The 15173-nt window shown below is 48.2% G+C and overlaps 1 protein-coding gene across 1 annotated transcript in view; it reads right to left on the bottom strand.

The window, feature by feature from the left end:
- Positions 1 to 7520, bottom strand: part of DLAT (dihydrolipoamide S-acetyltransferase) — a 41334-nt gene extending 33814 nt beyond the window's left edge. The window contains exons 1-3 of the mRNA XM_088481379.1: positions 7188 to 7520; positions 5171 to 5272; positions 3855 to 3979 (exon numbers count right to left, since the gene is read on the bottom strand). Coding sequence (XP_088337505.1) covers positions 3855 to 3979; positions 5171 to 5272; positions 7188 to 7409 — 449 coding nt within the window. The 5' untranslated portion in view covers positions 7410 to 7520. The remainder of the gene's footprint in view (positions 1 to 3854; positions 3980 to 5170; positions 5273 to 7187) is intronic.
- Positions 7521 to 15173: the final 7653 nt, after the last annotated feature.

The following is a 15173-nucleotide window of genomic DNA, read 5'->3' as shown; positions in this document are numbered from 1 at the left end:
CGGGAAGGACTGACCCTTTGCCTTGCCCTGAACCCGAAAGGAACGAAACACCTTAGCAGGTGTAGTAGCTGAAGGGAGGAAGGCTGACTTGGATTTTGCCAGGGTATCTACTATTTTGTCCAGGTCCGGACCAAATAGTAATTCCCCATTAAAAGGTAAGGCCTCCAAGCCTTTCTTTGAATCCGCGTCTGCTCTCCAAGACCGCAACCACAAGGATCTACGAGCAGACACTGCTGCCGCCGAAACCCTAGAGGTCAACAGGCTAGCATCCAAAGATGCTTCTCCAATGTAGGAGGCGGCATCTCTCATCTGTCCTAACAACGCCCTCTGGACGTCCGGAGATTCATCCGTAAATGTGTCCTCCAAGGCGTTGGCCCACCCCTCAATGGCCTTGGCCACCCAGGAGATGGCCATGGACGGCCGGGCTACAGCCCCTGAGAGAGAATAAATAGACTTTAGACAAGTCTCCACCTTCCTGTCCGTAGGATCCTTCAGCGAGGATATAGACGGCAATGGCAAAGTAGCACTCCTGATGAGGCGTGTTACATGGGAATCGACTGCAGGCGGAGTTTCCCATTTCTTACAATGCGCTTCCGGGAATGGATAATTGGACGCCAAGCGTTTCTGTGGCAGGAAACGCTTACTGGGCGTCTGCCAGGCCACCGCCATGTGATCAGTCAACTGATCAGACAAGGGGAACGCTGCAGAAGTAACCTTAGCTTTTTTAAAACTAGGATACCTTGACTTGGGAGCGGGTGCCTCATCCTCAATCAGAAGAATAGCCCGCACCGCCTAAACCAGAGCCCGCACATTGATGGAAGACTTAGTGTCTACCTCCTGGACTGAGGCATCTGAGGCTGAGTCATCCTGTACCTCACCATCATCCGAGAACCCCTCAGAATCCGAAAGATGCGCAGCCTGTGCCATGACTGAGCGTTTAGACGCCCTGGAGGGCACGTCACTGCGCAACATCGACTGAAAAGCCGAAGATGCTGCCGCCAAATCTTGGACAGTGTGGGAAAGCGCATCCACCCAGGGTGGAGGAGCTGTCACAGGAGCCTGAAACGGCACCACAGCCGGCTGTGCCACAGGGGTGGACTGAATATACATTGGCAACCCCACATAGGGACCAACAGGCTGAGACCCCGGGGGAGTCTGCAATAATTGTGGGACACCCGGGGAATGGGGGATGGCAGGCTGGGGCAACGCCCTAGTAGGGGCGGCAGTCGGGACCGACAGACGGTCCGCGATGGACACCAGCACCTGGGAAAACATCGCCCATGGTGGCTCCTGCGAAATGGGAGGTTTAGACGTACCAGGGACCGCCTGGCACCGTCCGCACAGGCCGTCCTGTGACAAATCCTCCCTATACACTCCTGCAGAACAGCGCCTGAACAATGCTGGAGCCCCGGAGTGCTCAATCTCCTCCTCAGACATGACTTAGGAAGAAAACGTGCGCACTCACCAGTGTGCTGAACAACAGCCCACAATATGGCACCGTGTAGCACACAACTGTATGTGACGGACCTCACAAATACGTGATCTATATAGGTGAGGTCAGTAGAAACACCCTTCCCCCGCACACCTGTAGGGCTTGTAGGAGAAGGAAAGGGATAGGTACAGGCTGACAGTAAGTAGAAAAAAGACACAGACAGGCAGCACTAGCAAAAGTCACATACCATGCAGGAAGATATACTCACTGCACCTTTCCACTACAATCAACCTCCCAGATTCAGTGTCTGGGAGGGCTATAGCGCTGTGTACACTGTCCTTGTCGGGGGAGAGGTACACAGGGGGACCGGTCCGCGTGCTCCCTGAGAGTATCCACGCTGCCAGTAAGAAAATGGCCGCTGGAGACCTCAGAGGAGGAGTGGCCCGAGTAGCTGCAGCTCAGCGACGCCAGACTCCGAGCTGAAAGGCGCGCTGAGCTGAGGGGAGGAGCCGCTGACAGGGAAGGCTTCCTCCCCTGGCTAGCATATTTAACCCCCAAGGTTGCGGCATCCCGCTTGCCGCTTAATTACCCTGGTGGTCTAGTGGTCTGGCGGGGTATGCCTCCGATGGAGGGGGGGCCCGCCGCCACCGCTAGCGCCCCCGGTCTGTCCCCTAGACTGGGGGCATGGGACTGCATATGAAAGGCATTACCCGCGCACCGCCGCTAATCAGCGGTGCGCGGCTTACCTGATCTCCCCGGCGTCTTCCGGCAGCAGTCCCGGGGGAAGCCAGAGTCCGGCTAGTACAGACTCTGGCTTCCCCCGCCGCGATCCCCAGTTCAGTGCTGGCGTCGCGGCGCCAGCAGGGAGAAGGAGCGGCAGCGTGGGCGTCTGTACAGACAGCCCATCGCTGCCGCTCTGGAGAAAAAGAAAAAACTGTAGTCAAAAAATAAATAAATTTAACTAAGTTAAAAAAGCTTTAGGGGGCTGCTCCTGCAGACCCCCCCCGCAGGGTGACCCGACTCCGGCCGGGCACCATCTTAAACTGAGGTGCCTGTGGCTCGGGGGCGGGGTATAGGGGAGGTTGGACCCAAGTGCATCCTGGGAGCAGCTAAAAGCTTTAACTCCGTGGTGCCCGAGGATCCAGGATCCAGCTATACCCCAAGGTCACCCTGTGGACCCCTATGGACCCTGAAGTAGAAACAATGCTGATCCATGAACAGAGCATGAGGCCACTTCTCCTCCAGAGAAAGTAAGGAACAATACAGTGAAGGATAAAATAACCCAATACTTGGAAATTAGAGGAGCTGCTACAGAGGACAGAACATAGGACAATAATAAATGAGATTATCACCTAAACATATAATGCCATCAGTGGAGTACCGTTAAATGATATTACAAATGACAAGATTGTGTAGGGGATATTCATTAAAGAGTGATTTTTATGAGAAGTGGGACACAGATGATTAGAACAATTACACTGTTATGTGTAAAGTGTCCACTTGATTTTTGGAACTACCCACAGAGCCCTGGGATGTATTTAGTCAAAGCTATCCCCAATGTACCCTGAGCAGAAGGTAGGGGGAGTTACAGATTGGGCATAGAGTCAGAATGCCAAGATCTTATGGTGCACTTACACCTGGGAAAAGGAAGTACTGTAAAAGAGACTAAAATATGAGGGGTCCTCTTTAGCCCAGAATAATGTCATCCACACTCGGGGAAGAGACTCTTTAGGTGCCAACACACTAGATGATATTTATCACAATTTGGCCGATTCCGACGAATCGGAATGACAAATCGTGCTGTGCCCACTAACGATAACGATCCGCGCTCCTGCAGGTCGTTTGTCGTATCCTCAGATCTTACCTACGTGCAGTAAGTACTGCATCACCATACTAGAATATATACAATGAGACTCACTCCATTAATGTCTGTATAACCAAACTGGCAATCTCTTTCCTTGGCTACTTATAATGGTCAATGAATTTAATTTATACAAAACTGACAATATAAAAGCATCCTCAGAGATGAATAGTATTCATAGACAAATAAAATATAGAAATAGGAAAAGGTGAGAACACACAGAAAGGATGGAATAATACACAAGTGATGCTAATACATGTATAAACTAATTTAAATAATATCTGTATAAATCATGAGTTATAATGTTATCACTGCAGTGTTCATTAGGAAAACTTGTGTACTATTAGGAATACAGCATCCCTTACTGTAAATTATGATTACAAGTCATCAGGGATTTACAGATTTGTACGAAAGCAACCGACTTGCATTCTCCTGCTTTTATATGGTAATAATTGTGGCTTAGACTATCCTTATAATTTACATTTGTGAGTATGCAAAATGATATAAGCAGAGTTATCTGTTCGCAGACCACAGGAGATAGATACTTTGTCCGTCACTCACTTGTCTACGGTGATGCAGATTATGGAACCAATGGGGACATCTCTCGTCCCTTCTGCCACTAGGATCTTCGCCATGTAGCATTCCTCCAAACTCTCAAATCCTACTGTGGCCTTGTCGGTCTCTACCTGTGTAAGACGCCTGCGTTAAATAGTTACCATAAAGACAGACTGCAACATTAGTTGTACAGTTGATATTCTTTGACAATCAAAGCACGCAATATATAGGACTTTCACTAGATCATGCAAGCCATCCTTTGGATATCAATTTAATCTTAGTAACTATGGGCCTGATTCACTACCGATCGCAACGGAGATTACGCACGCAGTCTCACTGAGATAGTATGCTAATCCAACGCGAACACTATGCCGCCGCAGCAAAACATAAGGACGACCGTCATTTCTTAGTTGTTCCATGAAAAACTGCCAACTGCCAACCCAAAAACATAAAAATAAAATAAAACATAAAATAAAAGCTTAGGACTGACTGAGCAGTCCCGTTACAAAAGGTACGTCTTGATCCTGCCGCACCAAACGAACAACTGAAGGCCTATGGCTAGGGGTGGGGTATATACGGAGGAGGACCCGAGGCATCCTGTGAGCTGAAGCTTTAACTGTTTGGTGCCTGGATCTCTCCAACCAGAATATCCCCATGGTATCCCTGTGGATCCCTACGGACCCTGAAGAAGAAATACCATTTTTTTTCATAGCTCTGAAATTTAGAATAATTTTCAGCATTTCCTCTAGCAGTGTCCACCTTTGTGCCATCTCAGGTTATTCACTGAACTTCAATTGCTTCAATTTCAAAACAAACTGGAAAAATGGGGGTTTTCTACAACTTTTGACCGGTAGTGTACTGTATGTATTCAGCATCTTTTGTTAATAAATACATCAAATGTTACATCTTAGAAACTTGTTTTGCATTTACACGCGGGGCCAGCACAAGGTGTACCAACAGCGTACCACATTACACTGCACTTTATTGGTTACCGTGGTCCCTTTTTCTTTGTTTAAATATCAAGCATGTGCTTTTACATTAAAACAAAATCCATCCTTACAATAATCCTGCTTAATGAACATATCATCGGTGTAGACTAGTAACAGGAGTATAACATATTATCCACATGAACACATATAGGAAATTCAATTGTTTCTTTTGGCGCTACGCTCAGTAATGAGCGCAATTCAACTGTTGCTCCAATAAGGCGTGAATGCCGCGGTTTCCCACATTTCAGCTCGCTGCGGATTCTCATAAAACATTTGTTCCGAACACATGAGGAGTATCTTTATAACTGTAAGTATAAACCTGGCTGTTACTACCTCAGCAATTAGATCCCCTTCATTGATTTTCTCCCCGTCCTTCTTCTCCCAGCGGGCAATGGTTCCCATCTGCATTGTGGGGGAAAGTGCAGGCAAAGGTACCTAGAAAAGGGAAGGTATTTTCCATTAAGACACATGAATCAATTTGCAATATTGTCTAAAGAGGTATATTTACTAAAGTTAGAGTTTATAGAAGTGGAGATGTTGCCCATAGCAACCAATCAGATTCTACTTAACAATTAACTAGCACCTTCTAAAAGATAATAGCTAGAATCTGATTGGTTGCTACGGGCAACATCTCCACTTCTAAAAACTCTCACTTTAGTAACTGTATCCCAGATAGGCATATGCAAGTCCCCATGATCAGATAGGAGCACTTTATCGCTAAGTAGAATACTATAGCCAAAAAAGAAAAACAAAACAAAAACAAAAAACACGAAGGTAATAGAAATACAAGAGCTAAGCAGGGTTACTTGTAAATGCAATTACTACATTGTATTTAATATATGAGAAACTGGAGACACTCTCATTGGAGCTGTTATTTTCTATAGAGTCGCAAAGCATAAACTTTTGTAGGTTTAGATCTGCTGGACCATAACTGGACACTTACTCACTTCACAAGGAATTACAATTTATGAGCAGGTCAAATGGTTTGGTTCCCCAAACAAGGGGGAGAAGTATGATAGCGGCAGGTATTGTGTCGGTATAACGCTTCCTGCTTCGCCTCTTTACCGAGGTGAAGCAGGAAGCACTACGAGGAGATGTATTAACATATTTTTGGCCGGAGTGGGGGAGTAATAACTCCCCCCTCCGGCGATCACCTCTAGAGCCCACAGCGCATCAGCCTAGTTCTGATGTGCTGTGTCTCATTCCCAGCCAACTCCACTGAGCATGCGCGGGATGTCGGAAGTATCGCGAGATCCTGCGTGCAGCCCTGGAGCCAGCAGCCACCGCAGCAGGGACAGCACTGTCCCTGCTATGGGAATAGGGCATCGCCAAGCTGCAGTTGTCGAGTTCGACAGCTGCAGCGGGCAGAATGGTCAGGCGAACTGACTGTTCATACATTGACCTGGCTATAGGCGCTGCTATCTTGCATAGCGCCCCTGCCATTTACAGCCCAGCCCCCCGATCATACATGGGGAGAAGCGGTATCAGCGCTCGCCACAGATATTTATTCCCCCTCTATGCCCTAGTGGATGGTAACGCAGGAGCTGTCCAGCCTCCTGCAGCGGTCACATGGTGTCTACGTCACAGAGGTCCTTTCTCCAACTTGGAAATAGCAGCAACCCTTTATCTATAGCAGTGGTTCTCAAACTCGGTCTTCAGGACACCACACAGGTCATGTTTTCCTGGTCACCCATTAGGTACACAGGTGTATTCATTATTCACTGACATTTTACTGGATTACAGGTGGAACTAATTATTTCACTTGTGATTCTGGAAAACATGCACTGTTTGGGGTCCCAAGGACTGAGTTTGAGAATCTGTGATCTATATTAACTCATTGTCACCTTGAACAAAACTATGTCAACACGTTACACAGATCTGCTATACATTCCCTGCTGCCCTTCACCCAGCAGTTTGGCTCACGCTGCACCTCTATCCATCAACCAAGGCTGGTTTAAGGTTTGTGGGGTTACACGGCAACTAGCTTGTGAGGTCCTGTATCAATAAAATTGTCAATATGATATACTGGTGATGTCATTAAAAAATATAAAAGTGTAATGTGTAAGTGCTCCCAGCACCACAAGTATGATGAATACACGGTAGTGCCCACAGCTCACATTATGCCATAGAGAAACACCAGTTCACATTATGCCACTGTGACCTTCCACCCTGGTGATGTAGCTATGTGTGGACACTGCCCCCAACACTGCCAAATACAGGTGTGTGCAATCCATGTACTGGGGAACCACAAGTCCCAGCATGCACAGAGAGGAAGACATAGCTTTCTGGGACTTGTAGTTACACCAGCATGCTGCCTAGCTGTGTCCCCACTGTCAGCCCCCCAGCTCACCTTCTGATGGGGAGGCAGACTGTACCACCTCCGCCCGGCCTCGGCTCCCTGTCTCCCCAGCAGCCGGGCTGCAGAAGCGCTGCCTGGGTCCCCGATAAGGGCTCTGAGCCGGCTCCCTGCTCCCATGTGGTACCTCCGGAGCCGCCCTGCTGGGTTCCCGTGTCCCCGGGCCGGCAGGACAGAGCGGACCGGGCCACGGAGCCTCAGGCACAGGCGGAGCATGTCAGCGGGAGGAATGACTGAGGGCCTCGGTCCTCTCCTTCTGCAATGACCTCCCCGGCGATACGGGAACACTTACGGCAGACGCTACTGCCTCCTCCGTCTGCTAGAGGGCGCGCCTGCACCAACACACACCTGACAGACGCCATCTTGGTACACCCAAGGGAAAAAAATACCATCATCATTTCTTAAACAACTGTCCAGTAAGATCTGACACACATCCCGCAGATAAGTTCATCCACGTATCACTCTAAGCGGGGAGGACAGTGATAGCGAAGACTCCCGGTGAGAAACTTCACAAGACCCGATGGCCTGGGTGGAGGAAGATGGCGGCTACTGCCGAGCATGCGTGTTGTGTATAGACGTCTTGTGGCAAATGTCGTAAAACCGTCAGGTCGTAAAGTTGGGCGGGTGAGGGGTGTGACAGTGATTGACAGGAGCTCCTGGCAACGGTGTGTCTATGTCACGTGATTGCTCATTCTCTTGGTCACATGGGTGAATGCTATACATTGCTGGAGAGAGGAATGTGGTGGGTGGGTATTAATAGTGTTACTAACGCCTGGGATTTCTATTGACATTATTTTCCTGACTTGTATGAGAATATTTGGCTTACACATCAGTCCTGCCCCCAGCAGAGCTTACAATCTATATTTGCTATTACATGCTCACACACTGATACACTAGGGTTAATTTCCAATTAACCTACCAGTATATTTTTGGAGTGTGGGAGGAAACCCAGGCAAGCACAGGGAAATATACAAACTAAACACTGCAATAGTGGGAATTTAACTCACGATCTCAGTGCTGTGAGGCAGTAATGCTAACCATAACACAGTCTTTGCTGCTAGCATGCACTGCAGGTCTATTTACTAAGCCTTGGATGGAGATAAAGTCAACATAGATAAAGTACCAACCAATCAGCTCCTAACTGCCATGTCACAGGCTGTGTTAGAACAATGACAGCTAGGAGCTGGTTGGTTGGTATTTATCTCCGTTGACTTTATCTCCATCCAAGGCTTAGTAAATAGACCCCTGAGTGTGTACACTGCACTCATGTCAAAAACAGGTTTTCGACACTCTGACCTGTTGTAAAAATGCCTAGAGTATGTGATACCCCCAGCTACTACAGCTAACACACATTACCTAGCGAAATAAAATTAATCTCTTCAGTTTAACATTGTACGATGGTGGTTCAATAAATAATGTAATAAGATGTCTCATTCCGTAAACTTATTAAATTCCTACATATACGTATAATCAATAGTATGGCCTTGGCACAGATTATTTTTCCACATAGTCCCCATACTTGTGTAAGGATTTGTTTCAATGGTACATCAAAGGCATCTATCCCAGCATGGGCTATAGAGAGGATGGTCAAGTACCTCCACATGATAGCGCTGTAATGACTCACACATGCGGTTGGCTGAGTGTGGCATGACGTTATTGTGCAGCAATACGATACCTGTTCGCAGCAACCCAGGTTGTTTTCAATGAATTGCCCTCCGCAACCAGCTCAATGTGTCACAATAGCGGGCAGCATTTACAGTATCATCCTTGGTGAGGAAATCAACTTGTGGACCCAAAACACGGTCGCAATGATTTTCTTTGCTGATCGAGTTGTTTTGAATTTCTTTAAAGGTGGTGACGATGTGTTTCCATGTCATGGATACTTGCTTCATCTCCGGTGTCACATGATGCACCCACGTTTCATCGTCTGTAACAATACGCTGCAGGAACTGCACTCCCTCGTCACAGTTCCACGTCAAGTGCACAAGAGACAATCCCATCCTGTTGGTGTAGTGAACTTCTGCGAGTTGCTTCAGTACACAGTGTGAACACTTTTTCCTGTACCCCAGTTGCTCATGAACAATGTTGTGCACAGTACCCACTGAGATGTTCAGTCTGTCAGCAGTATCACTATCTCAAATGCTTCTGTCCTCCTGAATCAGACCTTCAATGCAGCACAAATTGTCACCTGTGGTGGACGTTGTTGGCTGGACGGATCACTGCTCACATTGAATGTCTGTCCTGCCATTATCACAGGCAGTGCACCAAACCCAAACCTGTTTCCATGACACATTATCACTGTACACCTCCACAAGTTTTGAGCATGTTCAATTATCCTAATTTGCACATGTGCAATACCCTCACCCGGGGCGGGACTGAATCGGAGCCGGACTGGCACTTTGCTTCAACTTTAGTTTCTACACAACCGAGCTGTTGCATGACTTCACCATCTGGCAGCAGCGCAGCCACATACATTTCCCATACATCCAGCCGTGCCTGTCACACAGCATGACAGCAATGTAACCATCGGACCACCTTCGAATCATTACCATTCAATCATGGCAAACATTGGAACGCTGCCATTGAATAATAAAACCACTACAATTGCAAGAAAACATTGATGTCAGCAAACTTTGACCATTGCTGTCCATCCCTACCCGGAGACCATGGCGGTATGACTACACTACCTTTCTCCCCAGCCGCACAGCAGACAGCAGTGATTGTTACAATCTCACAATGCAATAGGTGGTGCGTGCAGTCTGTGGGGCCTACTGGTGGGGTCGGGGCCCCTGAGCAGCTTCATATTTTTATACATAGTTTTCAAGTGAATTAACATTTTTGAATTATCTGATTTCTGGCCTCAGAAGAAAGATCAAACATTTTAAATTAGTTAGAAACTGTTGGGCCCAACACTTGGGAGTATTCCGGATGTTACAGGATTAGATATGTGCATTGTGCAAGTTAAAATACACCCTCAGAAATGTAAGTGTACAGATTTATTTATTCATATACGCAAAAGGCACATTTTTCATTTAACTGTTAGCAGGGGCGTATCAATGCTCAAGGGGGCTAGTGCAGCAGGCCCCCTCCTCTGAGTAGCCGGCCCCCCAGCTCCACATATACTTATCTTATGCCGGCAAGCGGGTCCCTTCTCCTCTGAGGTGGCATCTTCCCAGTTATATTCGGGAACATGTCGCATGCGCACAGGAAAACAAACGTTCAGGCATAGTGCCAGAGTCACTGGGAACAAGGTAACTCTGGGTGCAAGGCAACCGTGGACCAGTTCCCACGAGCCACACACGCTCCCCATTTATGTTACGCTGGGGACATGCCCCGCGCTCTCGGAACTGCTGGGCTGCCCCCAGTCCCTCTCTCCTGTGAATAGACGCCACACGCATATGCACGGCATCTATTCACTGCTTGCAATGCTAAGCAGAGCAGGGAGTGAGTGAGCCTCCCTATCCCCCACCACCACGGGACTCTGCGGCCTGCGGGTGGGACAGCGGAACAGCACCCACAAAGTGGGACAGTTGGGAGGTATGCTGCCAGATTCACCATGGATAGAGGTAATTCTGAGGTGATGAATTCCATTGAGTAAACTATTCGGCAGGACAACCATAAAATTATAGCGGGCCCCAAAGCATATTGTTGATGGGAACATGTGCGGACCAATTGAAGAACAAGATGGATGATTTAAAAGACTTACAACAAATGATAACAAGATGTCTGACAGCTACATCAATATGAGGCCCTCCTTTGGTTGAATAAGGAGGCCACAAAAAACACCTGTGCATCATTCGAACCCCCAGTTGTCCAGTACATTAGGATAACACTCTCAGGGCCTGATTCAGACCCGCTCGCAAGCGGGTCGATGGTGTGCCAGTGCGCACACACGGCGTGCGCGTGCCCCTGGAGCGAGCGCAAAAGGCACTTAAATGAAAAATGCGGCTGTCGATGTTGATCGACAGCTCGCCCCGTTTTGTAGGCGTGGCGGGGGGATGGCTTCACAAACGGAGGCGTTCCCAAGCGTACGCCTGCCGTTTGTGGGTGGCCCCACTGACATCACCAGTGATGTCAGTGGGAGAGCTTCCGGCTCTATTAGAGCCAGGAGCTCTCTGGGGCTTGCGGCAACGAGACCCTACCGCAAGGGTCTCGTCGCAAGCCCGATGGTCGCGATGGCCTTGACCATCACCTGGCCGCTCGCATAAGCTGTGGGTGGTAACCCACAGCTATGCGAGCGGCCAAGAGGCCACAACTAAAAAAAACAGCGCCCGATCTGATTCAGAGCGAGCGCTCACTTTTTACGAGCGCCTCTGAATCAGGGCCTCAGTGTACATAGCCTCTCTCCTGAGTCAACTCCCCATGATCCCTTTCCTTACAATAGCAACATATATATATGTGTGTACTTTGTTTGCTTCTGAAAAACAGCACTTTGTTTCACTTAGTGACATGCAGGGTGGAGGCCTTCCATAGGTGAGGATTGGAATAATGGCCCTCATTCAGAGCCACTCGCTAGCGGCAGTACGCTCGTTCCGAGCGATGTTCGCACATCTGCGCATGCGTACGGTTTTTAGTACGCATGCGCGAACCAGTCAGTGCGGTCGAAATTCATGTGCTCGCAAACTAGCGAATGCCTGATAATTTGAGGGACAGAAAGAGGCGTATGTGGGTGGTAACAGGGGAAGGTGCTTGAAAACGGGGAGTGGAGATCCGAACGCAGGCGTGCTTAAAGGTCAAAACGGGCGTTTTATGGGTGTGCATAATTAAAACAGCAGCGTCATTGACCACGTCACTGGGTTATTTTTTAGCCAGAACTGCTCGCAAAATTGTGGTAGCAAAAACCAACCACAAGAATAACGAGCAGTTCATACCCTGGTCGATGTACTCGATTAATCTAATAAATAGCGGACATGACGTAGGATGCGAGCGGCCAGGGGGCGTATTTTTACAAAAAACGACCGCAAGTTTTGTTCGCTCGTTCAGACCTAGAGGCGTGAACAGACCGCAAAGAGCGAACGGTTCATTTGAATAGCCACCCCTATTTTCTGGACGAGCGAGCGCTAATTGCGTCCGGCTCTGAATCAGGCCCCATGTTTCCAGAAGTAAGGCACAGCATCATCCCTACCAAACACAATAGGCTTATGCCAGTAATAAGGTCTAGCAGATGAAGTGTGGAGTTTAACAAGGCAATTTATTAGTTTGGGAGAATTATGGTACATGATTACTCTACCGGAACTACCGATTTTGGAGGGAAATCTCTCGGTTCCTGGACAGCAGCCCACAGCTGCATTGCAGATGTTTGTGGCGGAAAGTTGTCAGGGAATTTGTCCAAACGCCAACAACTAGTGGGCATCGCTTTTACTTGAATTGTCCCCTATAAATCCTATTACCAGGAAGAAGGCTAGTCTATTTTATCCTATAGTAGCTACTGTCATGCTAAATACCATCATTCCCTGTCATTCAGGACTATTATCCCGATTCCAGGACAAATGCTAAATGCGTTGACAAGTGCAGTGAACTCCTGCTGCACACTGCATTTAAAGATTATTTTTAGGGGAGAGGTATTGGGATTGGCCTTTTGCTTCCCCTATGTCAGGGTTCAGCCTAGGATCGGCCGTTGCTCACCTCTGCGCCGGATTCCCCTGACTGCTCGTGCAGTCAGACGTCAGGTGCGGCGGCGGGTGACGCACTGAGGATTTTGCCTTAGGTGCATGTGGACTTCCATGAGCGGCCCTGTTTCGTGGATATTGTGGTTTCTGTCATGGGCGCTGCCATGACAGTTAATTCTCATATGACAGTATCTCCAACCAATGGTAGCATGGTCTTGGTCAGCTGACGCTGTCCTCCTATCAACTGCTACCTCCGGGTATTTTACCAGTTCCAGGACACCAGGAAGTTGCCTGAACAATGTTGTACTTCTAATGTATGCTTGCCGTCACTTCGTTCCAAGTTCCCTTGTTGTTAATCCTTCCAGCGTTTCAAGTACCATCTCCTTGTGCAGCAGAGTGTCTAACATGTTGCCTGTGTGCTATTACAAATACCACCTCCTCGTGCAACAGAGCGTCTAACATCTTGCCTGTGTGCTATTATAAGTACCATCACCGCACCACCCTCTGGTGCGTCAGGAGTCGCACGTTGTGTACCTGGTGCGCAACTTAGTGTACAATCACCACACCAGCCTCTGGTGCAATCACCATCCATCTCCAGTGTCAGTGAAGTCTCCTCCTTCTCTGTGGACTCCAGTAATTCCTGTGGAAACTGTCCTCCTGTGTGCCTTCACTATACCGATTGGTATAGAAACTGTACTTCTCCTAAGTGCCTCACTGGGCCGTCGTGATATACTTTTCCCCAGTTCCCACTTGTATCAGATACCTGATCAAAGGGCCGCGACCTGCTTGTCGGGAGCAGCGAAACCCATATTCCGATTGGAGGGGTCACTGGTGAACACCTCTCGGCAGGTTAGTCTCCGCGCCTTTGGTCGGGTCTCGCAAACATCTGATACTTGTGGATGAGGAGAACATATATCCAGGCCCCTCGCCTCTCTTACATTCCTCACCCAGGGATCTCAGCTTTCAACCCCTCAGAAGGGGATCACTTAGAGCCCAGCGTGACACCCTAGGGGACTTAACATGATCCAGTGTGACATACACAATCTCTGTGTGACGTACTTACTTCGCACTTGTCAGGGCTGACACTACCATGAGCTGGTACATGACAGACGTCACTCCTCCCAAGTGGGCCTACTTTACCACTCCAGTGATATAGGCGGTGAATGCAAGCAGGTTGTCCTAGCTCTCTGTATATTTGCCTATATGCAAAGTTGTATGCATCTGAGTGAACCCGTACCTATCCTATCCTTTGTTACAAAGCTGTCATTGTCTACATCAGGGCACACTCACACCCACCCTATCCTTTGTGCAAAAGGTATGTCTGAAAACACGCCCTCTGACCTTTGCCTACGTGCCCATCAGTCACAAGCGGAGATGCTACTGTTATTCATACAAGTCGCACATAGGGCCTTATTCAGCAAGGATAGCAGATGCCAATACGTACGCAGACGACCGATGTTTAATTTCTGCTCATGCGTATGCATCGCATTGCGCATGTGGCTCACTGCGAACGGGAAAACGATTGCAGAGCTCACGCAGATGCATTGTACAGTGATTGACAGGAAGTGCCGTTTGTGGGTGGTTATGGGGAGTGGTCGGCCAAACGCAGGCGTGCCAGGGCGTTTGAATGACGTTACAGGGGCGTGCATAAATTTGTCACTGCGATGCCATACGTAGCTTGAGTGTTCACTGTGTACAGGAAAGTTAGCAATTTATAAGTGAGGTCTGACCTGCCTTAATTGTGTGAGTGGCACCGATGGTACCGATGTTTTGGCTGCATTGCAAGGTATTATGGATGTGCGAGAGGGGATGTGGGGGTCTGCATGTTGTCTGTGCGAGTGCTTTGCAATTGCAAACATTAGCATACTCTTGCAGAAGGCTTGCGTACTCGATTGCATCTGCGATCCTTGCTGCATCAGGCCCATACTCAGCTACGGAGCAAGACAAATTCGGCCCTTAAACATACACACGCTGACCTCTGCACCAGCCTCTTTTGTGTTCCGCTAGACCAGGTATGTTACTATGCATCATCCTGGCACTGATTTTAGGAGCAGCATCTTCTGTATGTTGCACTTCATTGGGATATAGTTATTACTGGACTCTGCTCAGGCAGGGTGGTATCCTGGGGTATATGAGTAACATTAAGTGTTGCTAATGAAAAGAACATCAGGTAAATGGATACGGAGCATCTTTTGGGGGTTACATTCATTATATATTGACCTTATGTAGGTGTCACTTGGTTCTTCTGGGTCAGGGATATCTTGCAGGGTATATTTACTAAAGTCTAGCAGCTTATAGAAGATAATACCTAGAATCTCAATGGTTGCTATGGGCAACATCTAACCTGCACTTTAGTAAATATACCCCATAG

This window comes from Taudactylus pleione, unplaced genomic scaffold (assembly GCF_031769625.1).
Source record: "Taudactylus pleione unplaced genomic scaffold, aTauple2 ptg000270l, whole genome shotgun sequence".
NCBI classification, from domain to species: domain Eukaryota; kingdom Metazoa; phylum Chordata; class Amphibia; order Anura; family Myobatrachidae; genus Taudactylus; species Taudactylus pleione.
The sequence above is the reverse complement of the archived record's forward strand: the minus strand, read 5'-3'. Positions and strand labels throughout refer to the sequence as shown.